General features: G+C 39.8%; 1 protein-coding gene across 1 annotated transcript in view; it reads right to left on the bottom strand.

Annotated features, from left to right (window-relative positions):
* Positions 1 to 24,975, bottom strand: part of LOC136857459 (RAB11-binding protein RELCH homolog) — a 398,727-nt gene that overhangs the window by 351,170 nt on the left and 22,582 nt on the right. Inside the window, exon 2 of the mRNA XM_067136130.2 lies at positions 6,051 to 6,212. Coding sequence (XP_066992231.2) covers positions 6,051 to 6,212 — 162 coding nt within the window. The remainder of the gene's footprint in view (positions 1 to 6,050; positions 6,213 to 24,975) is intronic.

Here is a 24,975-nt window from a genome sequence, read left to right as displayed (position 1 = left end):
GCGTTTGAGGTTTATTCTTCATTTTATTCATTAATGTAATGTATGTAGTGTTTTGTGTATCCATTGCTTATCGCTATTTTGTAAATGAGATTAATGTCTTTTTGGAGATCGTTTTTGGACAAGGGAATGTTAAAGGCTAAAGATTGTAAAGGACAATTTTTCTCCTTTCCTTTCGACTGTTAAATCAAGGAAATTTAGTTCTTTATTGTTCTTGGTTTGTAACGTAAATTTTATGAAAGGGTCTAAACTGTTGATTTGGTCTAATAAATTAGTGCTACTATTGATTTGTTCATCTATAATTGCAAAGATGTCATCAACAAACCTTAGCCAGATAATGATACCTTTTCCGTCATTTAAAATTTTATGTTTTTCTAAGTGATCCATGTATATTTCAGCAAGGATACCTGATGCTGGAGATCCCATAGGGAGACCACTTTGTTGATATACTGTGTTATTGAAGGGAAAGTAATTATTGTTAAGTGTAAATTCTAGGAGTAACATAAATTCTTCTATTTCATGGTTACTAAGTTTCCTGTATGTCCTTAGGTTGTTCTTAATTATATTTAGAGTTTCTTTCGTGGGGATTGTAGAATACATATTAGTAATGTCAAATGAGTTCAAGGTGAAAGATGGTTTTAATTTAGTGTTCTTAATAATTTTACAAAATTCTATTGAATTACTAATTGTGGTTCTGCTTTGGAAAGTATAGTACTTTTTTCGAAAGCTATTGATAAATTTAGAGGTTTTGTAGGTGGGATTGTTTTTGAAGTTAATGATTGGTCTTATGGGTATGTCAGGCTTGTGTATCTTAGGCAAAGCTCTTGCTGTTGGTAGTCTTGGATTCATATTGATTAGGCTTGATATTTCATTCTCATTAAGGATGAAATTAATGTTTCTAAGTATTTGTTTTAGTTTTCTTTGGACAGAGTTAGTCGGGTCTTTTTTAACTTTAGTGAAAGTATTATCTGAGAAAAATGCTTCGGTTTTTTCTATGTATTATTTTTTGTGGATAATAACTAGAGCTGGGATTTCTATGTAATTACATATTTTGTTCCTTGCTATTTAGGTGCTGGGAAAAGTCATATGTTCACAAAACACAATATTAGGGTTATTATTACCGAATTTCATTTTACATATTTTTTTGTATTTCTGGGTATTCTACATATTCTTAGTGATATTACATAAAATTACATATTTTAGCATTTTCCTGTTTTCACATATAATAAATTGCTGAATTGAAGTTTCACACATAATGTGGGGCTGTTGTCTGTTCTCTCAACAGGGGGATTAAGGTAATTGAGTGACAGGTATTTGAGAGGATGATAGGTGCAGGTAGAGACCCTTGCGAAATAGGTTATTCTAAAGGTTCCAATTAGCTGCAGGAAAACTGTTACTTTACACGTGCCAGTCTTAAATTTTTCATCCCTTTTAGAGTTAATTGCTTTACAACTAGCCACTTTCATGTTGCAGTTTCCAGGAATATTTTTCTAAGCGCATTTCTGTAACTTCTTTTTTATGTACTTAGGATTTTCCAAATATGTTGTTAGAGCTGTCTTCCTTTGAAATGTCTCAATTAGGTTTTAGTTTCTTTTGAACAGCTGAAGAACATAGTTCATGAACATCAGTTTCCTCTTGAGTCAATATGGCACCAGTAGCGTCCTCGCTGGCTTCAAAGTTAAAATCATGGATTGCAGTTGACGAGTCCTTTGCAACTGATTGCAAAGTAGTGATTTGCCAAGCATGTAACAAACATATCGCATGTTCAATGAAATCCCAGCTTGAGCAACATGCACGAAGTGCTCTGCATAGAAAAAAACCAACAGTTAGGTCTACAAAAGAAACAAATCCTTTTAACACAGATGCAGCCTTCACCTTCAAGTAACCCTTCATATAAAGACTTATGCAGTGCAATGATTGCAGCCAATATTCCATGGTATAAACTTGAAGTGCCTGAATTCACATCTTTTCTGGAAAAATACTGCAAACAACATGTTCCTAACCAATCAACACTACACAAGAATTATCTTCAAGTCTGCTACGACGAGGTAATGCACAACAAGACAGCATATAGGCAATTCATTCATATGGGTTGCTGTTGATGAAACAACAGATGCTAAGGGTAGATTTATTGCAAATCTTGTGGTGGGGAAGCTACAACCTGACAGCGCCTCAAAACCATGTTTGATCTACTGTAATGAGCTAGACTATACAAATCACTCAACTATTGCGAGATTTGTGAATGATGGATTAAGAGCTCTGTGGCTGACTGAGATGAAAGAGGAAAAGGTATTAGTGATGTATTCTGATGCTGCAGCATATATGCTTAAGGCTGCAACTGCTTTGAAGGTGTTTTATCCCAATATGCTCCATTTTACATGCTTGGCTCATGGACTGCAACGTGTTGCCGAAGATATTAGAGCTAAGTTTCCACAAGTGAATAGATTAATTTCAGCAACAAAAAAGTTTTTTCTAAAAGCTCCACAACGAGTGCTATCTTACAAACAGCAATTGCCAGCGATACCACTGCCGCCGGAACCAGTGTTAACAAGGTGGGGGACATGGATAGAAGCGGTTAAATTCTATAGTGAGCATCTAGATGCTACAAAGACTGTGGTAGATTCTTTTGATCCTGAAAATGCTGTATCTATTAGTGAATCACAAACTGCCTTTAGTGACTCCAAAGTGGTCTCCTCGATCACCTACATTAGGGGCAACTTCTGCTGGCTTCCAAAAACCATCAAACGTCTAGAAACATCAGGACTGCCACTGCAAGATTCTATTGCCATCATAGAGGATGCTATTGAAAAACTAAGTGCTGTGCATGGGGAAACTGGTGCAAGTGTATTGAGTAAATTGCAAAAAGTGTTGAAAAGAAATCCTGGTTATTCAACATTTCACAGTGTGTGCCAAATTCTAAATGGAGATGACGTTGATCCTCTCGAGGACATTTCTCCAGTGAACATTCCTCTCCTAAAATTTGCCCCAGTTATATCATGTGATGTTGAAAGATCTTTCTCTGCATATAAGAACATCCTAAGTGACAAACGCCTTTCCATGACCCCATAGAACATCGAAAAATACTTAATAGTTCACTGTGCTACAAAATTTAAGGAATAAACGTGCTTTGCGTGTTGAAAATAATAAGTTTCTATTGAATATGTGTGTGATATATTCATATGATATGACTCCAAAGAACATTGAAAAATACTTAATTGTTCACTGTGCTGGAAAATGTAATATAAAGCGTGTTTAGTGTGTTGTAACTGACAAAATGGTAAGTTTATATTAATTATATGATATTACATATTTTGCCCATTCTACATATTTTGCTACATATTTTGGTGCTTTTTGTTACATATTTATGTACATATTATGCTACTTGATACTACATAAAAATCCCAGCTCTAAAACTGACACATTACCTTTATCCGCCTTTGTGATTATAAGGGCATTATCTTTTATTTTTTGTTTTAAGCCTTTGATGTCTGTAGAAGGTAAATGGGGTGTGTTAACTTTCTGATCTTTAAATAATTCTTGAAGTTTCTTTTTGACTTCGAATTTAGTTTCAAGTTGTTGATCTATTGGAAGCTGAGCTATGACTTGTTCTACTTCAGCAATGGTTGTTATGTATTGCTTTTGGTTGTATGGATTAGACCAATTATGTTTGGGTCCTTTGTTGATAATCTGTAACTCTTTGTCCTCGAAAACAATGTCAGTTAGATTCTTAGTTGGAGGGTGAAAGGTTGAATTGGGTTCGATGTTAATGGAGGATTCTTTTGACTGATTTATGTTTTTTGATTTATAGTAACACTGTAAAGTTTTTTGTTCAAGGTTTCTTGTTTCTTATCTAAGCTATTTTGAATTTTAGTATTACCAAATTTTATTCACGCTGAATAAAATTATAGTTTAGGGGAAGGCATCTTAAATTTAATTTTTAAATACGAGGTGTGTTTAAAAAAAGACCGAACTTTGTAAATTGTGCGCAAACCGCAACATTGAGCGAGTTGTGACTATGGCGGCGCCTAGCGGCAACTTCTGACAACAGACCGCTGCTTTCCGCATTCCATTGCCTGCATTATCAGTTGAGTTAGAGCCTCTGAAGTGATTGCGTGTGTCACATGTTCGTCGAATTCTATAATGAAACAGCTTGAGGAACAACGCGTGTGCGTGAAGTTCTGCTTCAAAGTTGGGAAAACGTTTGTGGAAACATTTGAAATGTTGAAGACCCTAGGCCTGGGCGACCTTCCACATCAACAGACGACCGAAAAAAGCACGAATGAGTCGTTCAAACATCAAGGTGATGCTGATTGTGTTTTTTGATTGGAAAGGCATTGTCCATCACGAGTTTGTACCCCGAGGCCAGACAGTGAACAAAGAACTGTACCAGAATGTTTTAACGCATTTGAGAGATGCTGTGCGCAGGAAGAGGCCTGAACTGTGGGAAAACAAATCCTGGATGTTGCACCATGACAATGCGCCAGCACATGCCACTCTCTCGGTCCGCAGTTATCTGGCAAAACACCAAATTCCTGTTGTGCCCCATCCGCCCTATTCTCCCGACTTGGCTTCAGCAGACTTTTTTCTTATTCCCCAAATTGAAAACCACCTTGAAAGGACATCGTTTCCAAGACATTGAAGAGATCAAGGAGAATGCGACGAGGCAACTTCGCGCCATCAAAGAAAGTGCATTCCAGGAAGCATTCCAAAAGTGGAAGAAACGTTGGCAACACGCTGTTGATAGTGCAGGGGACTATTTTGAAGGGGACAGTCTGTGAAATGATGTAAGCTACATAATAAAGTTTTTCTAGCCACAGTTCGGTCTTTTTTCGAACACACCTCGTACCTTATTGGTCTTATTGAAAAGTACTACATAACAAATGTTATAGAGAACACGATTTCTGATCATTTATGTCTTGTACAGTTTTAACGTAGCAACTATCATAATAGAATTCATGAATTTAGACTTTTGTTTCTTAGTTATATCAACCCGAGCATTTCTAACATGGAAATATTGTTCAATCATGTTAAATGGAAGAGGTTTTTGTCCTGATTGTCTCAAGGTGTAAAACCGCGTGGTCATCGGTCCATACCAACAAGGAAAATAGTGAAGATGATTGTAAAAATGAGAAAAATTGCAAAGGAACCATCGCTTGAAGAATAATACAAGAGACAGTTATGAAAAAAGGAAGAACTCAATATATATCGAAAGCTCATAAAATTGATCAAGAATAACATTACATTGACTATTGTTGTGATGTGATTTGTCTCTTCTGCTCCCATTCATCTCCAATAAATGGGATTACTACTGCATCCTGAGTAAATCAGCAAGCCTGAATATTGGCGGAAAGTAGCTTGGGAGTCAGATAACTTTGCATATGCTATATGATAGTCCTGTCAACGACTGGTACTACAACTAGTAAATTTATAAGCCAAGAATTCACTAGTTCAACATTACTAATTCCCTCCTAACAAAAATAATTTTTAAAAGAAGTTATTAAAATTTGTAACGTATGATTTATTAATGTTTACAAAATATCACATTAACATGTAGAGTTAGACATTTTATTTTTAGATTCAATCTTCTACAATTATATTATTAGTAAGACCGCAGGACATCCTAAATGTGACCCTACTCATCTGTTTCCTTTCTCAGCCTTTAGAGTCACATCATCTCTGCCACGACTGTAGTTGCTGCAAGGAAGTGAGCATCGATAAAAATCAGATAATACTGAAGTAAAATGCAGAATATATCATGAAACTACGGAATACACTAGTATCTCCATGTGAACAACCATCCATATAATCATAAAAGTAGTTGCGAAACCTAGTGTTGTCGTGTAAACTAGTCTTAAGTTAAATAAATAAATAAATGAATAAATGAATAAATGAAGAAAGAAAGAAAGAAAGAAAGAAACAAACAAACAAACAAACAAACAATCAAACACTTAGTTGCTAGAGAAACATGGGCTGCAATAATTTCAGTGTCGCTCATACTGTGTTAGTAGGGATAAAAAAGTGTGAGCACTATGAACACTATAAAGCTATTCTACCTGTTGCTACAGTCAAGTTAGCTCGCAAGGCACTTATTGTCTCCTTTGCTTTACGAAGTTCAAATTCTAGAACAGCAACCCTCTCGTCAACTCCCCGTTCTCCATCTTCTGAGTAACGTGCAAGATCTAAGGAATCAAGAGTGGCCTGGCTGGAAGAACGTGCTGAAAGTACAGAGTGAACAGCATGAAAAAAGTAGGCAAAGTGCATGATCACTATATTTCTTAAGGGGAGTTCCAAAAGTAAAAATGTATTCTTAAAAAGTCTATTTTCACTTTTCGGACTTATCTGAAATTCTAAATACTTGGCATTAAGTATCCAGGGAGCCATGTGTATTTTATCTGCTGGCATGTTTTAAACAACAGTTAATTTATTGATTCAGCCAGTTATGGACCAACTGTTTTCTTCCATGGTCTTCAACCTTTCTCTCTTCAGCACACCTTTTTCCCATTTCCTGTTTGGACTTTTCCTGGAGTTCCCTTCAAAGAGGAACACATTTCAGAATGTCTCCCATGTGATTTCCATTTCTCGTAAGTCCTCTACTACCTCCTTTGGTCTTCTCATCCAGAAAGTAGGCAAAGAACTGAGATTCGAGAACTGAAAAAAAATCCAAAGAAAAGCAGCTCGATTCGTACTGGGTGATTTCCGACAAAAGAGTAGCGTTACAAAAATGATGCAAAGTTTGGGCTGGGAAGACTTGGGAGAAAGGACACGAGCTGCTCAACTAAGTGGTATGTGATGTGTATGCACTAGCCATACGTCTTGGTAGTTGTGCTATTTACCAACTGATGAGCCCAACTTAGCACACTGGGGTGAAACGCTGGCAACCAGGAATGAGTTAGCTGGAAAATTTATAATGTCCAATAACGGACCAACTATATCTGTATTAAATGGTATGTTCCAACCTGTCAATAGAGAGATGGCATGGAACAACATTAGTAGACAAATAAGTTTGAGTGGTGTCTTTAAAAGTAGGAAAGATCACAATATGAAGATAAAGCTGAAATTCAAGAGGACAAACTGGGGCAAATATTTGTTTATAGGAAGGGGAGTTAGGGATTGGATTAATTTACCTAAGGAAATGTTCAATAAATTTCCAGTTTCTTTGAAATCATTTAAGAAAAGGTTAGGAAAACAACAGATAGGGAATCTGCCACCTGGGCAACTGCCCTAAATGCAGATCAGCAGTGACCGATGATGATCTGAAACATTCGTGTCAGGTGACTGCAGAATTTTTTTTTTCTATTTGCTTTACGTCGCACCAACACAGATAGGTCTTATGGCGACAATGGGACAGGAAAGGCCTAGGAATGGGAAGGAAGCGGCAGTGGCCTTAATGAAGGTACAGCATTTGCCTGGTGTGAAAATGGGAAACCACGGAAAATCAACTTCAGGGCTGCCGACAGTGGGATTCGAACTCACTATCTCCCGGATGCGAGCTCACAGCTGTGCGCCCCTAACCACACGGCCAACTCGCCCGGTGACTGCAGAAAGTTCTTCTTTTGCAAATGGTGTCTTATCTTTTATACGTGTGAATATAGCTCCAGGTTCTACCTTCTTCTTCTGTACTCACCATTTTCTGTGACTGCGACCCAAGACTTTCCTTGTTGACTTCTAGTGTTTCTACAAAACCTTTCTTATTCATTGCAAGGCATTCTGCTACAAACAGGACCTCTGGTCGGATGACTGTACAGTAGCATTTGAGCTAACTAAGTGTATTATTATTGCTACAAAATCTGAAGCTGAAATACTTCACAACAGTCATCTGCCTGGAAGCTCTTATGGCATGGAGTACCTGTCACTAAACAGAAAAGGCTTGATGAAAAACTGGAAGTCAGAGAGAAAAGAATCCTCAGGTAGATTCTAGGTCCAATACTCAAAGATGGAGAATACCAGAGATTCACAACTCTACTCTCAGACAGACGGTGTCTCTGACTGTGTCAAGAAAAGAAAGGTAGCTTTCTATGATCATGTGACAAGATTGTCTCCTAATAGACTGACTAACCACCTGTTCACCTTCTGGCATTAACAAGGAAGTCCACACCACGTCTGACAGAGTCTTAGAAGAACAAACACTCCGAAAACCATAAAAGAAGTTAGTGGGACATAAAGCAAAATAGAAGAACAAACAAGAACTGGGAATGACAGACTTACCTACAAAGCACATGGACTGCAAGACAGATCCTGAAGAAAGTCTGTGGTTTTCTCGGAAGAAGAAAAAGAAGAAAGGTACCCCTGGAAAGAAAGGAGCTACACCAGAAGATGCGACAATACTGAGCAAAATCAAACCCCAACAGCTGAATAATGGTCATCTGTAGCATGAAAGGAGGAGGAGAAGAACAATAAGAAGAGGTGCTGGAAATTTTGCCCCGAAAGCACTGAATGAACAGATCAACAACAAACCACATACTGTCCCTACACCGCATTCTTGAAAAGTGTTACGATTACGTCAACATTCACCAGCACTACGTTAACTACAAGGAGGTTTACAACAGCATACGGCAAGTATTGGAAGAGATGCAGGTGCCGACATATATCACCAACCTTTTTGTCCACAAGCCTGTTTAACCTCTGCCTGGAGCACACTATGCACTAAATGCCAATGAACCCAAGAGGTAACATCTGTAACAGAACCCACCAGTACTTGCCTTGCAGACGATGATGTTCTGCTCGGGGAAGGTACAAACTACCTGACAGAAGGTCCGCAGCACAGGAGCGAGGGCTTGTGGATCACTAAAGGAAATACCAAGTACAGGGCGAACTCTCAAGACAAAGCAAGATTCTACAGCATAAGAGGCATGGAATAAGCAGGCAAAACCTATGAGAGAGCAGCACACTTTAAGTACCTGGAGCCCTCATGACTGAGGAAAACAAGTTGAGGGTGGAAGCTGGGAACAGGTGTTACCTTGGCTTCCAGACACTACTGCAACATTCTCTAGAAGAGTGAAACTTACTGTGTACCGGGTTATAATCTGTCCAGTTGTGCTGTATGTGTGCAATATTAGGACCCTAAATGAGTGCAACAAGAATTTTCTACGAGTGTGGGAGAGAAAGATCTGCGGAAGATCTTTGGTGTGTTTCACAATCAAGGAGAGTGGCACATCACAACCAACGAAGAAGTCTACACCCCTATACAGTGTCCTTAAAGTTATTACAAACGCCAAGAAGAGGAGACTGTGGTACCTCGGATACACCATAAAGATGGACCAGGAGCAAGCAACAAAGAATTTTCTCGAACAACATCCTGGCATTAACAGATAAGCATTTCATATTGTTCCGTATTGAAGCGAGTTCAATATTAAGTTAAAAGGTATATAATAGTTTCACCTTTCAATACTATTAAAATAAGAAATGTAAGTTTACATTCCTATTTAATTAAAATTGGTACCGGTTTCAACCAGTATTCATGGTCATCATCAGCCAATTACAAATAAGTGTAAGGCAATGCATAGAAAAATAGAATGTGAAGTTTAAATAATTCTGTTTGGTTTCTGCTAGTGAAACACTAAAATCTTGAAGGAGCACTGTGCATCTTATTTCTGTGGTTTTTTTTTTTTTTTTTTTGAATACTGATCGAAATTGGTACCAATTTTAATTAAATAGGAATGAAAACTTACATTTCTTATTTTAAAAGTATTGAAAGGTGGAACCATCATATACCTTCTTTTAACTTAATACTGAACATCCTGGCAGCCAAAAAAAGGGTATATTTACTATTGGAGAGGACAAGGCCCTTGAAGGCCTGCAGCTCCAGAAGAGTGAGTAATGTACTGAATCAATGTATGTACAGCATGTAAGTGTGGGTCAGTGGGTCAGTTCCTGAGCCTCATAAGAACACCACCGGAAGTGGTGAAAGGTCAAGTGTGTTTTTTAAAGAACTTGATTTTTAAGCAATATTCCTTTTTCTTGGCTCCTAAAACAACACGTCCTGCGATACACATATAACATTTTAACACAGATAGTCTTTTAAGAAGAGTGATTTCCATAATACACAGAACTTTATAAAGACCTTTTGAGAAAAACATTGACATCAATGAACAAAATTATACACTTAAGAAAATGGAAATTGCAACACCATGAAGGCATTGGTCGTTTGTGTTGATTTTCGAGATATGGAACGATGTCATGTAGGTATGTAAACGATCAAAGTTTCAGACCCATTGGATTGTTGCTACAGGTCTCCCCACGTGATTGGTTGCAGAGGAATCAACTCCAGTATACGGACTCTGGTGTAGCGTAGTTGACTTGCAGTCTGTGCAGTGAAGTGTTCTCCGTCAAACATGCCTTGACGACAGAGAAGAGCACGCTATCAACAACTGTTGCCGTTGGAGAGGGCTCGGATAATTGGGCTGTGTGAGGCTGGATTATAGCTATGGAGTGTCGCTGCACGTGTTGGCCGACAGGCATCTATGGTACAACGTGTATGGCAGCAGTGGTCAAATGAAGGTACCCACACTCGTAGACCTGGCACAGGCCCAGCGCGACAGAAAACTGTGAGAGAGGATCGCCGCATCATTCGGATGGCCCGGATGGAATCCCATGCAACAGCAGCGCAAATTCGAGTAACTGTGGCACCCCACGTTACACAACAAACAGTTGGTAATCACCTGCATGCAGCTGGCTTACGAGCCCGTGTCCCTGCAGAAGGTGTTCCATTGACCCCACAACAGCGACGTGTAAGGCTGGCCTGGTGTCAAGAAAGATCGACGTGGGTCGACGAAAGGCATAGGGTCGTCTGTAGTGATGGACTGCGCTTCTGTCTTGCCTGCAGTGATTGCCGGAATCATGTGCGCCGATGTACCAGGGAGAGGGAGAGGGGCCGCCCAGATCTTATTGTCGAGAGGCACACAGGGCCAACACCAGAAATCACAATTAGTGCTTGCTGAGGGCACTATGACTGCTCGACAGTACGTTGATAGGGTACTCAATCCAGTGGTTGTCCCTATGATGGCGAACATTGCTAATGGGATGTTTCAGCAGGACAATGCCCAGGTTCACACTGCATGCATCTCCAGATAAGCTCTCCACATCACAACCTTAGAAAGGCCCACCAGATCCCCGGACCTCAGTCCTATTGAGCATGTGTGGGAAATGATGGGTCGACAAGTGACCAACCATCCTCAGCCACAACTCTGGAACAACTGACTCGTGCATTGCAGCAAGCATTGGCCACAATTCCTCAGGAAGCGATCCAGGGCCTTATTGACTCCATGCCTCGACGAATTCATCAATGTATTGCAGCTCGTGGTGGGCACATCCTGTATTGATTCTTGTCCAAACTTGCGGTCAGAGGGACCTGAAAGTGTAATTATTGAATCACAACCGAACACTCGTCCTGCATGTTCAACTGCAGCAATGTAGAACCACTCCTTCTGGATGTTGCAATTTCCATTTTCTTCAGTGTCAGTACTCTCCCATTGATAGGAAAGTAAAATGTCTGTATCCAATTTGTCAGAAATGTCTACAAATTATGGCAGCAAACTTTCATCATCATAACCAGTAGTTACTGAGGAAAAGAGACGTGATGTTAGGAAAATAACTGTTCTCATGACAAGCCATTGGAACTCCCCTTAAACTATACTATAAGACAGAAATTACACTTAAGAACACATTAATGTAGAACACATCATTATGTTACACATTTTCACTTTTAGGTTAAACCTATGGCTGAGAACTTTAAAACACATAAAAAGAAGCTCATTCCAAGTTGACAATTGAAAGCATAATTTCTGGAAAAAACACGAATTAACACAAATACTCTTTTAGAGATAATCATTGGTTCATTTAAATACATTTATCAACTCTTTTATACCCAAATTTATATAGACATTAACATACTAGCAGAATTTAGACTAGATCAAGGAAATACTCACCAAGAATAAATCTATAATAATAATAATAATAATAATAATAATAATAATAATACCAAAAACAGTACAGACCAAAGTGGTTGGAAGAACGTAAACAAGCCTTCTTGGAAAGAACAAAAGCCTGTTGGAACAACAAGAAGAATTGATTATTTGCTTAACGTCTTCCAATATTGGGAGAATTTGCTAATAATAATATTACTGATTTTACATCCCAGCAAGTACTGTTTTATGATTTTCAGAAATGCCAAGGTGCCAGAATTTTGTCCCACAGGAGTTCTCTAGAGAGGCATTAAATATACTGACATAAGGCTGATGTATTTGGGCAGCTTCAAAAAACCCACCAGACTGACCCAGGATCAAACCTAGCAAGCTGGGTTCAGAAGACCAGTTCTCTACTGCCGGAGCCACTCAGCCTGGCTAAAATTACTTCTAGCCTTTGCTGAGGACATGGTACTAATCATCAAAGACATCCTGAATGCACAAAAGCAACTTAAAATACTACAAGAAAAAGCAGCAAAAATTCCACTGCAAATTTCTTCAGAAAAAACAAAATTTTTGACAGACATCAAACAATGCTAAATTAACTCAAATTCGGCAAAAATGAGAGCTCCTGTGTGAAAGATTTAAATTTTTTGCTATGGGCTTTACGTCGCACCGACACAGATAGGTCTTATGGCGACGATGGGATAGGAAAGGCCTAGGAGTTGGAAGGAAGCGACCGTGGCCTTAATTAAGGTACAGCCCCAGCATTTGCCTGGTGTGAAAATGGGAAACCACGGAAAACCATTTTCAGGGCTGCCGATAGTGGGATTCGAACCTACTATCTCCCGGATGCAAGCTCACAGCCGCGCGCCTCTACGCGCACGGCCAACTCGCCCGGTGAAAGATTTAAACACCTTGGTGAAAGGATCACAGAAAACTGAAATGAAAAGAAATCCATAGAAATAAGGCTCAAAAAAATGAAAGCTGTTTTTCAATAAAGAGAAAATACTTATAACAAAAATGTTGCTCTTTGAACTGCAAAATCCAACATATAACAGTAATCAACCCAGAAGCACTTCATAAATCAGAAAGTCTCAATCTCGAACACAAAACGCTGAAGGTGCAATCAGAAGTTAAAGAACACAAAATCATGAGAAAAATTCTATGATCAAGAACCAAAAACGGACCAATACAGATATCTAAACAAATCTCCAAAATCAAGATACAATGCAGAAACTGGGAATTCAATTCCTGGGACATCTAGAAAGAACAGACCCAAATAGACTGTCAAACAAAAAATCACACATTCGTGAAAAACAAGACTAATAGACCGAATTGGTACATCCCCCGTACTACCAGCTCCTGCAAATCAAGCGACCACTGCTAAGCCTGAAGTCCTGCAGATTGCAACGTGAGGCAAGGTCAATGCAACGAATCCTCTCGGTGGTCATTTTTTACTTTCTAGACCGGATCCGCCATCTTACGGGAGATAGCTCATCAACTGTAATAACACAGGCTAAGTGGACCTGAAGGTCCAGGTAAAAATTCCTGACCTGGCCGTGAATGAAATCCAGGGTCTCTGGGCGAGATGCAGACACACTCGTCCTATACCACGAGGCTGGTAAACAGGAGTCCTTCAAGAATTAGGACTGCTGAATCTGTAGGACTCAGAAGCACATAAACACAAGGTTTTGAGGAAGAAGAGATCAATAGAAACACACCCACTCGTTATGTATGAATACTGAGCTAAATACTGGCTCCACGATTACTGATGATGGCCGACTTGTCGAAGGATATCCGCAGCCTGAATGAAATGGAGAACAACCACCGGCATCACTTGCAACAAGAGGATTAAAGACAATCTCGTACCGTCATCCGACCTGTTGCACTGTATGGTTGCGAATGTTGGCCGACTACGACTGAGACAGAGCGTCAACTGGGCGTCATCGAGTCTAAGACGGTGAGGTGGACAGCTGGCGTCACTAAACTGGATCACATCACATCAGGGAGAGATTTGGTGTTGCACCGATACAAGAAAAAATGCGCAAGAGTCGCCTACGATAGTTTGGACATGTACTAAGGGCAGACACCGACACAATCGTGAAGACGGCTTACATGTTAGAAGTCACCAGTAGGAGACCAAAAGGACGACAAAAACAGCGATGAGCTGATACCCTTCACAAAGAACTGAAGAGCATCAATCTCCACCCGACATGGCCAAGACAGACAACGAATCCATGTAGTGGACCCCGCCAGCAGGGGAGACAAAGATGAATACTGAGCTAAAAGGAAAGCCAACAAATGTTGATTCCATGTAGTCCTAAGCGACCTAAACACAAAGAAGAAAAACAAGAACAAGGAGTAGAAGAACACAAATTCTCTTTTCCAGGGAAAATGATACGTTTGTTCACTCAGATACATCGTTTTTATTCCAGATAATGAATAACAGATCAGTGTCCGCCTGCAGATATAAAGATTTCAGGTTCTAACCCAGCAGTACTTGTGCATTTTTGAAGAGCAAACTATATGACACTTCATGTTGTACGATGGCAACATGCAAAAGATCTGTGACCGAGGGAGCTGGCCGTGCAGTTACGAGTGCGCAGCTGTAAGATTGCATTCAGGAGATAGTGAGTTCGAACCCCACTGTCGGCAACCCTGAAGATGGTTTTCTGTGGTTTCCCATTTTCATACCAGGCTGTACCTTAATTAAGGTCATGGCTGCTTCCTTCCCATTCCTAGCCTTTTCCTATCCCATCATTGCCATAAGACCTATCTGTGTTGGTGCGATGTAAAGCCAATTCAGTTTTCCCAGATGTTTGGAAAGATGCACTAATTAGACCCATCCCGAAGAGCTCCACGTTAGTTTCTCCTTCAGATTATCATCCTGTATCCATCCTACCACCCTTATCCAAGGTGCTTGAATGTCTAGTTCATATACAAGTTACCGAATACCTTACCAAGCATTCCCTCCTTAATTCCTTTCAATCTGGCTTCAGGAAAGGACATAGCACTGCAACAGCTGTACTATGAGTGACAGATGATATCAGACGTGCAATGGACCAATGGGACGTGACTGTACTGACATCATTAGATCTCAGTAACGCCTTCGACACTGTCAATCGTCAGTTACTACTGCAGAAACTTCGAGAGCTAAATTTTAATAGTGTATCACTTTGTTTCTTTTCATCTTACCTTGAAAATTGCCTGCAACGTGCGACAGTTAGAAATTTGAGTTCAGGATGGCAAAGTAAGACCCTCAGTGTCCCTCAGGGGTCGGTTCTCGGACCACTGTTATTTATCGTCCAAATTAATGATATATCAAAAGCTCTTAAATTCTGCAAATTGCAAGTGTACGCGGATGATGTACAGATTTACTATCTTTCAAAACAGAGTGATATTGATACAGCAATTACTAAAATAAATTCTGACCTTCAACATCTTAGTGAGGTTTGTAATTGAATGCAGGATTTTAGCTCACAATCTAAGACTCAAGTTATTATTATCGGTACCAGTAAAAACCTATATTCCCTCAAGCAAAAGGACATCTCCCCAATAATTTTAAACAATAAAATCATACCCTACTCTACTTCAGTGACTAACTTAGGCATTATTATGATTTAGACCCTAAATTGGACTCGACAGGTGATAAACACATGTAATAAAGTACATAAATGCTTATATCCCGTGAAACAGTTCGCTAATGTATTCTCTGTTCGACTTAAAGTACAAATAATTTGCTCTCTGATACTATCTATATTTGACTACTGTGACACTGTGTTGACTGAGATAACCTGCGACAGTAACAAGAAACTGGACTGGAGCCTGAACAGCTGCGTTAAGGTATATCTTTAATCTGCAAACATGATGCTCATATATCACCTTATTATAAGAAGCTGTCGTGGCTTCGAGTTCATCAGCGCCGTGAACTTCACATGCTCCCACTTATGCACAAAGTACTTTCCACTAATACTCCCAACTATCTATCTTCACCTTTTTCTTACCTCTCCTCCTATCATGAACACAATACAAGATCTGGCTCCTCTCTTGCCATACCTGTAAACCGCACTTCTGTGTACAACCGCTCCTTCATAATCTCTGTATCTAGGTTATGGAATTTGCTACCTGCGAACATTAGAGACAATCCTTCTCATCGCAAGTTTAAAGTGGCTTGCCGTGAGCATTTGCTGTGTAGATCCTGGTGACTTGCTTGATAATTGTTGAGTGAATGAAGGAATTGAATGAGATGATTGAATGGATTACTGTAGTTACATCATTTGAGTGTATTTTATTTTGTGTATTTTTAAGTTAAGGATTCTTTCATGGTTATTATTGTAATTGCTATTAATATTATTTGTTTTATTTGTATTCAAAATTAAAAGTTAAGTAAATGTATACTCATCTAGTGGTTAAGTGTAAGAGAGGGCCATGAGCCCTAACTTTGCCACCAATAAAGGCATTATCTATCTATCTATCTATCTATGTGTTTAAAAGAAGAATTTTCTTAACACAAGAATTTACTTGGTCCACCTTTCAATACATCAGGAAAACACTTTACATTATGAATGCATAATGGAATGGCATTTTCTAGTATTACATCAGTAGGCCCCTACATGTTGGGTCATCCTCAGCTGGTCCACAGTCACATTCCATAAAGTTACTAAAAACAAATCCTACATAAAACAGATGATGTGTTGTGAGAAAATACATTGAATGTGGTGCTACAATGTGTCTTAGTACTAAACACTTTTTCACATTATAAGTTGTTATTGTGAATTGTGGTGCGTTAATCATAAATTCCTCTGCATTCAAGATTATTGTTTGTAATATACACTATTTTATTGCCTGAATGAACTTGAGGTTGCCCTATTTCATTCCTACAACGTTGCAAAACTGTATACGATTACTTTTTGATGGACCGGTATTCAAGTTAGACTGAAGAAAACTCCTATGTTTTTCTCGTATTTAACTTGGGACGAAGCTTGTGTGATGAAATGCCAAATACCGAAATATCATTTGTTGGCTTAACTTGTTGATATTCCATTTTGGATTTCCTACGTTCTTCGGTCCCTTCTAAGCGTGACGTGACATGAGAGACCAACAAGGACAAAGCCCATTGGAGGCAAATCCACGTAACCAAAAACTAATCAGCAATCCATCAGCCGAAGTGCCTGATTTCCATTGATCAAAACAGATGGGTACGGCTGAACCAATACCATACTGGTCTAGGAATCTGTACAAGTGGCGTTTCAGCAGGGAATTGATATGACTGGTGCAGTCCAGACAGTACACCAAAGAGTACAGGAAAGTCCCAACTGAACATTTCCTTGGTGGACTACAGGTCTTACATACAATGGAGGAGGAGACCACTGCATGGAACAAGTGCTGCAACTTAGCTGTTTGAATGTGGAACTCTTTTCTGTTTGTCTACATTGTGTATATCCACAACTAAAACAGCAGCAGCATCATCATCATTCACAGACCTGTCTGCAGCATATGACAATGTTTGGAGAAAACATTTTTTTTTTTTTTTCAATTTCCATTATGTCGCACCGACACAGATAGGTCTTATGGCGACGATGGGATAGGAAAGGCCTAGGAATGAGAAGGAAGCGGCTGTGGCCTTAATTAAGGTACAACCCCAGCATTTGCCTGGTGTGAAAATGGGAAACCACAGAAAACCATGTTCAGGGCTGCTGAGAGTGGGGTTCAAACCGACTATTTCCCGGATGCAAGCTCACAGCTGCGCGCCTCTAACCGCACAGCCATCTCACCCGGTAAACAACTTGTTTACAAACTACTAATTGTAGTACCCTGCAAGCTAAACTAGGAGCAAGAAACAACACCCTGTGCAAACTGATGACCACTTCATGGGGCGCTCAAGCAAATGTAAACATAATAAATAGTTTTCTCAGTAACAGCTTGTTCACAGGACATACGAACAACAAAACCAGCAGCCAGTTCAAACTTAAGCAATGGTCTGGCACGAGGATCTGTTCTTGCACCACCCTTCTCAACCTTTTCATGCCACAAACCTTCAGCAGGAAATATGGGACAACATCGATCCTTTACTGTGCCTGAAGAAACCTTTACGACTGATCTGCCTATACTGACTGACTATTTCAAAAACCGGAGACTCTGCCCTAATATGACAAAATCTGAAGTAAGTTGCTTCCATCTGAGTAACAAGTTCCTAAAGAGGGCATACAGCTTCACCAAAATAAACACCCTAAAATCTGGGTGTGGCACTGGACAGATCCTTTTTCAGACTTCAGCTAAACTAGGAGCAAGAAACAACACCCTGTGCAAACTGACGACCACTTCATGGGGCGCTCAAGCAAATGTACTTTGGACACTGCACTTGGCCTAGTTTACCCCGTAGCTAACTATTGTGCACCAGCTTGGCTCAACAGCTGACATGTTAAAAAGATCATCGTCCAGGCTGATATTTGGGACCATTAATACCACCCCAGTTTACTGGTTACCAACTCTCTGTGATATTGCTCCTCCACATTTTAGGAGATAAAAGAGCTTAATCTGAGAATTTAAAAAAATTGTGTCAAAGCCACAGTTACCATTCAATGCTGACACTTCAGATCATATGATATTGCATCACCAAACATCTTGAAGAAATCCAATATCAGCAAGATTGATTCACTCAGTAAACAACTTCAAGCTACAGCAGAAATGGAATGAGGAATGATTCACCAGGTAGTGATGGGATTATCGAATACTTTTAATAATCGAATAACCTCCATCCGTTTATTTACATAATCAAAAGAGTTTCAAATACCATTCAGTTGTAGTGATGGTATTATCGAATACTTTTAATATTTGAATAACCTCCATCGAATTAGTTTCTAATATCATTCAGTTGTATCGCATAGAATATTTGGATCCATCAAAAATCAATTTTTCGGTTTAAGTGTGTCGGATGGATAATCAATTGAAATAAGAAAATATGAAAAATAGAAATACGCCTTTTTCCAAACGTATCTCCAAATGATGAAACTAAAGGAGTGAATTAACTGTCTTGATAACATGACTTTTCATTTGATTATTTCAAAAGCATTCACTATTCAACTGCCTCATGCATTCAAATGCAGTTCCGGATGAATAATCGAAAAGCGAATGGAAAAATCACTATTCAATTGCCTCATTGATTGGAATGGAGTTTCAATGAATAATAAAAAATATAATCAGATGGAAAAAATATTCACTATTCGATTGCCTATTCATTCAAATGAATAACTGAAAAATAATGGAATGGGAAATACAATCGAATAAAATGAAATAATCAAATTTTGTATTTGATTATCCCATCACTACCACTAAGGCATCTTCACAATGGCAACGAGTCAAACAGCATAATTTTAAAAAATGGATTCCAGCTAACCCGTCAGTTATGGGCACGATTAAATCAGATAAGCACTAATCATGGACACTGCCTTGGCATATAAATGGGGTTGGAAACCATTAGCTGCTGCAACTGTGAGAATGCCAGACAATCTACCACATCCCCTTTGAGTGTCCTATCCAGTGTTACCCAGGTGAGAGACAAGATTTTATTGATGCAACATCCAATGTAGTTGAATGGCTCAAGAACCTGGTTTGTAATTTATATGAGCTGCAGGAAAATGTCCATCATGAACTTATCTTTGTTTATCCGTGGTTCTGTGTTTTATGTAAGTCATAGGCTAAATAATAAATAAATAATATCTGCAATCTGCTTTTGTAATCGTATGATGGATTGCGCTTTTTTTTTTCTATTTGCTTTACGTCACACCGACACAGATATGTCTTATGGCGACGATGGGATAGGAAAGGCATAGAAAAGGGAAGGAAGCGGCCGTGGCCTTAATTAAGGTACAGCCCCGGCATTTGCCTGGTGTGAAAATGGGAAACCACGAAAAACCATCTTCAGGGCTGCCGACAGTGGGGCTCGAACCCACTATCTCCCCATTACTGGATACTGGCCGCACTTAAGCGACTGCAGCTATCGAGCTCGGTATGATGGATTGTGACATCATCCTCAGTCGTAATACTCAACTTTCATGACCAGCTGCATTTATCAACAGCTCCTCAGTCTGCATCAACCCCATTCTGGCATTTAGTTCAGAATTTAAATCCTTGGAATGGCGGAAATCAAACCTGGGGTGTCTGAGTAAGAGGCCTACACCAATCAGAATAACAGAAACACAATTAAGCTCAATATGCAGCCTAGAGATGTTGACGAGGAGAAGGATGAAGATTATCATCGTACGGCCTCAGCTACCACGTAATTGGTAATTCGTGCAGCATCAACCCTGACATCGCATGCTGCATCCTACACCTCTCAGAGCTGCCAACAAGTAACAACACTCCCTGGTCGTAATCAAACACTAAGCTAACCCTGTCGCTAACAGATGGAAAGAAAGAATGTGGAGAAATGGTCTTCAGCTTTGTTCTATTCTATCCTGGTGTCTTTCATTGAATTTATATTATTTTATTAGTTTCTATTTCTTCTACCAAATTCATCCCTGATTTGTCTGATGTCCGCTCTGTTACTTCTCACACACATACGGTATGATAGATCATCTTAATTGGAGCTTAATTTTGTCATCAGCATCTGCTTGAAGTGCTGTGCCAACATACAGCGAGCCATCTGGTAACGAATAAGTGTACCACTACAGCTCCATCAGTGAAGCATTCTTAAATTCAAACCCTCATTACTGTAGATGTCTTCCTCATGAACAGTCAAGATTTCCTTCTGAAGTCGCGGAGCAAAGTTCTCTGTGAAACGTAAAGAGTTTCACCTTGTTTTCTTCAGATTCACAATTAAGTATTTATTTATTTTCCACCTAGTCGATACAATGATTGCTTAAGGCAACTTTTAATGGTCAAAAGTGGTACATGTTTCGTATATTATCAACATCTTCATGCGGCGTAAGCACAAAAGCCATGTCTACAAGTACGAGCCATAAAAGCATCAATGTTAACATTAGGTTACAGCTACTAAATGACCTTTTTCTTTCTTGCTGTGCGGACAGCATGCTTCTTTACAGGTGCTATTTACTTGTACTTTTATTCTGCGGGAGTTGGTAACGGAATGTAATTGCTGGGAATGACTCCACATCCCATTACATGTTATCCAATAGCAATGCTAGTAGCCACTTCAGCAATGGAGAATGGCATGTGCTAGCGCTGTTAACGGAGTGGTTGTTTACGGAGAGGAGGCTCTGGCGCTTTCAATCGGTGCCTCCGGTAAACCTCCAATTGAATGAGAAGCGCATAGTTTGAACTTGGTACGGGGAAAATGAATGCATATTTTTACAGGACATTTATAATTGATCACCATTACTGTGCAAAACTACACCCCTCCGTTAAGTTGATACTTGAATTGTTTGACTGCATTACAGATACCAAGATGATAGCTACGTCACTCAAACCACGTGGCCTTTTGCTGTGTGAGTGTACGTCTGGTGGAACCGATTCCATAAACTGTTTGCCTCTTGTCCTCATCGCTATTGGCAGAATTATATTCTCCTGTGCTGGTCCCCACCGTCGGCAGTCCTCAGAATGGTTTTCCATTCTCCAGTACTTAAACAAATGTGAGAACACTTCCTAGTACAGGCAACGGCCATTAAACCTCTCACATTCACCGAGCATCTCTTCCACCAAATAAAATCTCCCTGATCTGAGATACGGTGTTACCGTCAAGGAAATCCGCTGTCCTCAACAGGGACAGAATGAAAACTTGGATGGTGGTGGTGGTGGTAGTAGTAGTAGTAGTAGTAGTAGTAGTAGTAGTAGTAGTAGTAGTAGTAGCAGCAGCAGCAGTTCAGGGGCATAGCCAAGGTTAGAAACACACACCCACCTTTTTTTTCTTTTTTTTTAATTGGCTTTAGGTGCCAGACCAAACAGCCAGCTAGAAATGCATAAGAATACAAAGCATATACATTAAATATACACTGAGAATACATATACACATATGAATCTTCCATAATATTATACTGCTATGACGTTCTGAGCCCGTACAGAATGCGCCCACACACATACAAAGAGAAAAAAGAATAAATTGGGACACTGCAACTGTAGTATATTTATGTAGTTTTTCTGAAGTAGTATCACATCAAACTTCATAATCTTAAATCGGTATCTTTTAAGAATATAGCGCTTGCATTTTACACCTCTGGTTGTTGGGATGATAAAATGCACTGGATGTTGAATGGTAGTTGGAAGTTCAATGAAAGTAAAGTTGATATGAATTTTTCCTGCTGTACATTATAAAGATGGCATGAGAAGAAGATGTGGTTGAGGTCAGCGATTGCTTGGCGGTGACAGAAACAGTAGGGCAAGTTTAGGACTCCTATCCGATAGAGATGATTTGCAAAACTGCCGTGATTGAACCTCATGCGAATAAGAGAAGTGATGTATCGGCGACAAGCATTCCATTTGGAGAACCAAGGTGAGTGAGGAGGGTATGGTTGGACTGCAGCGTATTGTTTTCCCCGTTTCCCTTTTCTTCTTCAATTTGCGTCTAGGAACGCTGCTTGATACGTGGCACGAAGTCTCGAATAGACACTGGTGAATCTAGCCGTTCGCCCAAATGCGTTGCTGCTCTAGCGAGCCAGTCAACATACTCGTTTTTGATACCTTTATGACTAGGTATCCAAAGAAAGTGCACAGCAATATTGAGACGAGTAAGTTGCCGAATTCTCTGAATGATCTGAATTTGATGAACCGTTAGTTTGTATGTAGTAGGTGACTGTAAAGTCTTCAAGACACTGAGAGAGTCAGTAATTATAAGAACTGCAGAAGGTTTAACTCTTAAACTGTATGCTAGAGCTTCGGAAATAGCGACAGCTTCTGCTGTGAAAATAGTCCAGTCATTTGGTAAAGTGAATAAACAAAATTCTTCAGTTGCAGGACAGTAAAAAGCGCATCCCACTGCAGGCGGTGAGGGTATTTTTGAGCCATCAGTGAAGATTTGAAGAGCATTGGGCCACTGTCTTTGAGTATATTCCACAAAGTAAGACTGAACTCTGGTTAGAGAAAGTAAGTCTGTTGTAAAAAGATGTATTGGAACAAAAAACAATAAGTACGAGTACAGAATCCCAAAAGCAGGGCAAGACTTGTGGGGTGTTGATGATGGAAGTATGGGGCGTAGAAACTGAAGACTGTTCAGAAGGCATATATTTTTCATCCATTTTCGGTGTCCGTGCTCTCTCATAACTGTTTCTAAATCAACCAGACTGCTGCAGATTGGTGGTTCATTGTTGTACATCCTGGCTAATACAAATTTGTCTGCTAAATACTGTCGACGTACAATAAGAGGAGGTTCGACGCACTCTAGTAACAACGCATTTGTTGGGGTCGAAGCCATTGCTCCAATGCAGGTTCTGACACAGCTATATTGTATTCTGTCCAGCTTGCGCAAAGCGATTTTGCTTCCGTTATAATAAAACATACTCCCATAATCAATTTTGGATCGGATCAAACTGCGATACAGGAGAAGGAGAACACAGGGATCAGCCCCCCACCATGTTCGGGTGAGAGCACGAAGAATATTCATAGATCGTTCCAGTTTTGGTGTAAGCTCAGATATATGTGGCGACCATGTCAGTCGAGTGTCATATGTGAGACCTAAAAACCTTGCCTGAGGTTTGACTCTGAAGTTGTATGGTCCTAAGTTCAAGGTTAAGGGTGAGACTTTCAGGTTTTTTTCGCATAAATATCACTACTTGAGACTTGGAAGGTGATAGTGATAAATTATTTTCAAGGAGCCAATGGTCTAATTGATATACAGCTAAAGCCATGTGGGCTTCTACAGTTTGGAGAGAGCTTGCACTAGTTTACACACCCATCGTCAGCATATTGTAATATTTTAATCCTGGGTGAAAATATGTTCTCTAGATCACTGGTGTAAATGGTGTAGAGCAGGGGACTAAGCACAGCACCTTGAGGCAGACCTTGTGAGACTTTCCGTGGGCCAAGTGGTTTGTCATGATAACACACATATATCCATCTGGTATGTAGAAGATTGTAAATGCCCTTGATGAGCGGATGAGGAAGGCCGAGGTCCACCAATTTAGATACTAATCTTGAGATATCAACATTGTCGTATGCAGCAGAAATATCCAGAAAAAGCATATAACTGTTCATAGCAAATGTCTTGATATATGTCCGTAGTGAGCAGTGCATGACTATCATAGGTACTTCTTCCTTTTCGAAAACCATTCTGAGTTTGTGGTAGAAGATTGTGAAATTCTAACCACCATTTGAGTCGAAGTTTAATCATTCACTCGAGGGTTTTCAGTATACATGAAGACAAAGCGATAGGACGGTAAGCGTTCGGATCCTCTGGTTCCTTTCCGAATTTGAGGATTGGTATCACAATCTGTGTTAGCCACGATATTGGAAATTCTCCTTGAGACAATATTTCGTTTATGATCCGAAGCAGCCAGTGTAGAGCATGGATTGATAAATGGGCCAGCATCGGGTAACAAATATTATCAAAACCTGGTGCAGTACTTGAGGACTGTTTTATTGCATTTTGCAGCTCAGCCAATGTGAAGGGAGAGCATAAGAAATGAGTACACGGGTTCGTGTTGAACTGAAGGGGTTGAGAATCAACGAAAGGTGGAGCTATTTTGTCAAAGAATCTCTCTATACAGGCTGGTGAGATCGTATGGGATCGTGGACTATGATCTTTGTGGCGGAAGGCTTTGATTTTGTTCCAGACGTCGGAGATGTTGGCATTGCTATCTAATGATGCACAGAATTCCTTCCAGCTGTGCCTTTTCCTTTCTTTCAAAAATCTCCTTACTTCAGCTGTAGTGTGCAGGCATTGCTGGTACCTCTCAAAAGTGGGTTGTTCCCAATATTGCCGAAGCACTGTCCGTCATCGTACAACAGCTCGAGAGCAATCTGGGGTCCACCAGACAGCTGGTTTTCCCGTGTGTGTAGATCCAACTTTCTTCAGGAGAATTGAATCGGATGCAGCTTTCTCCATAGCAGAGATATCGAGATTGTAGCTGACACCACTAGAATTTTACAGTGGAAGGCGTAATATCTCTTCATCCACATTGGCTGT

This window comes from Anabrus simplex, chromosome 1 (genome assembly GCF_040414725.1).
Source record: "Anabrus simplex isolate iqAnaSimp1 chromosome 1, ASM4041472v1, whole genome shotgun sequence".
NCBI lineage: Eukaryota > Metazoa > Arthropoda > Insecta > Orthoptera > Tettigoniidae > Anabrus > Anabrus simplex.
Note: the sequence above shows the minus strand (reverse complement) of the source record. Positions and strands in the feature narration are given on the sequence as shown.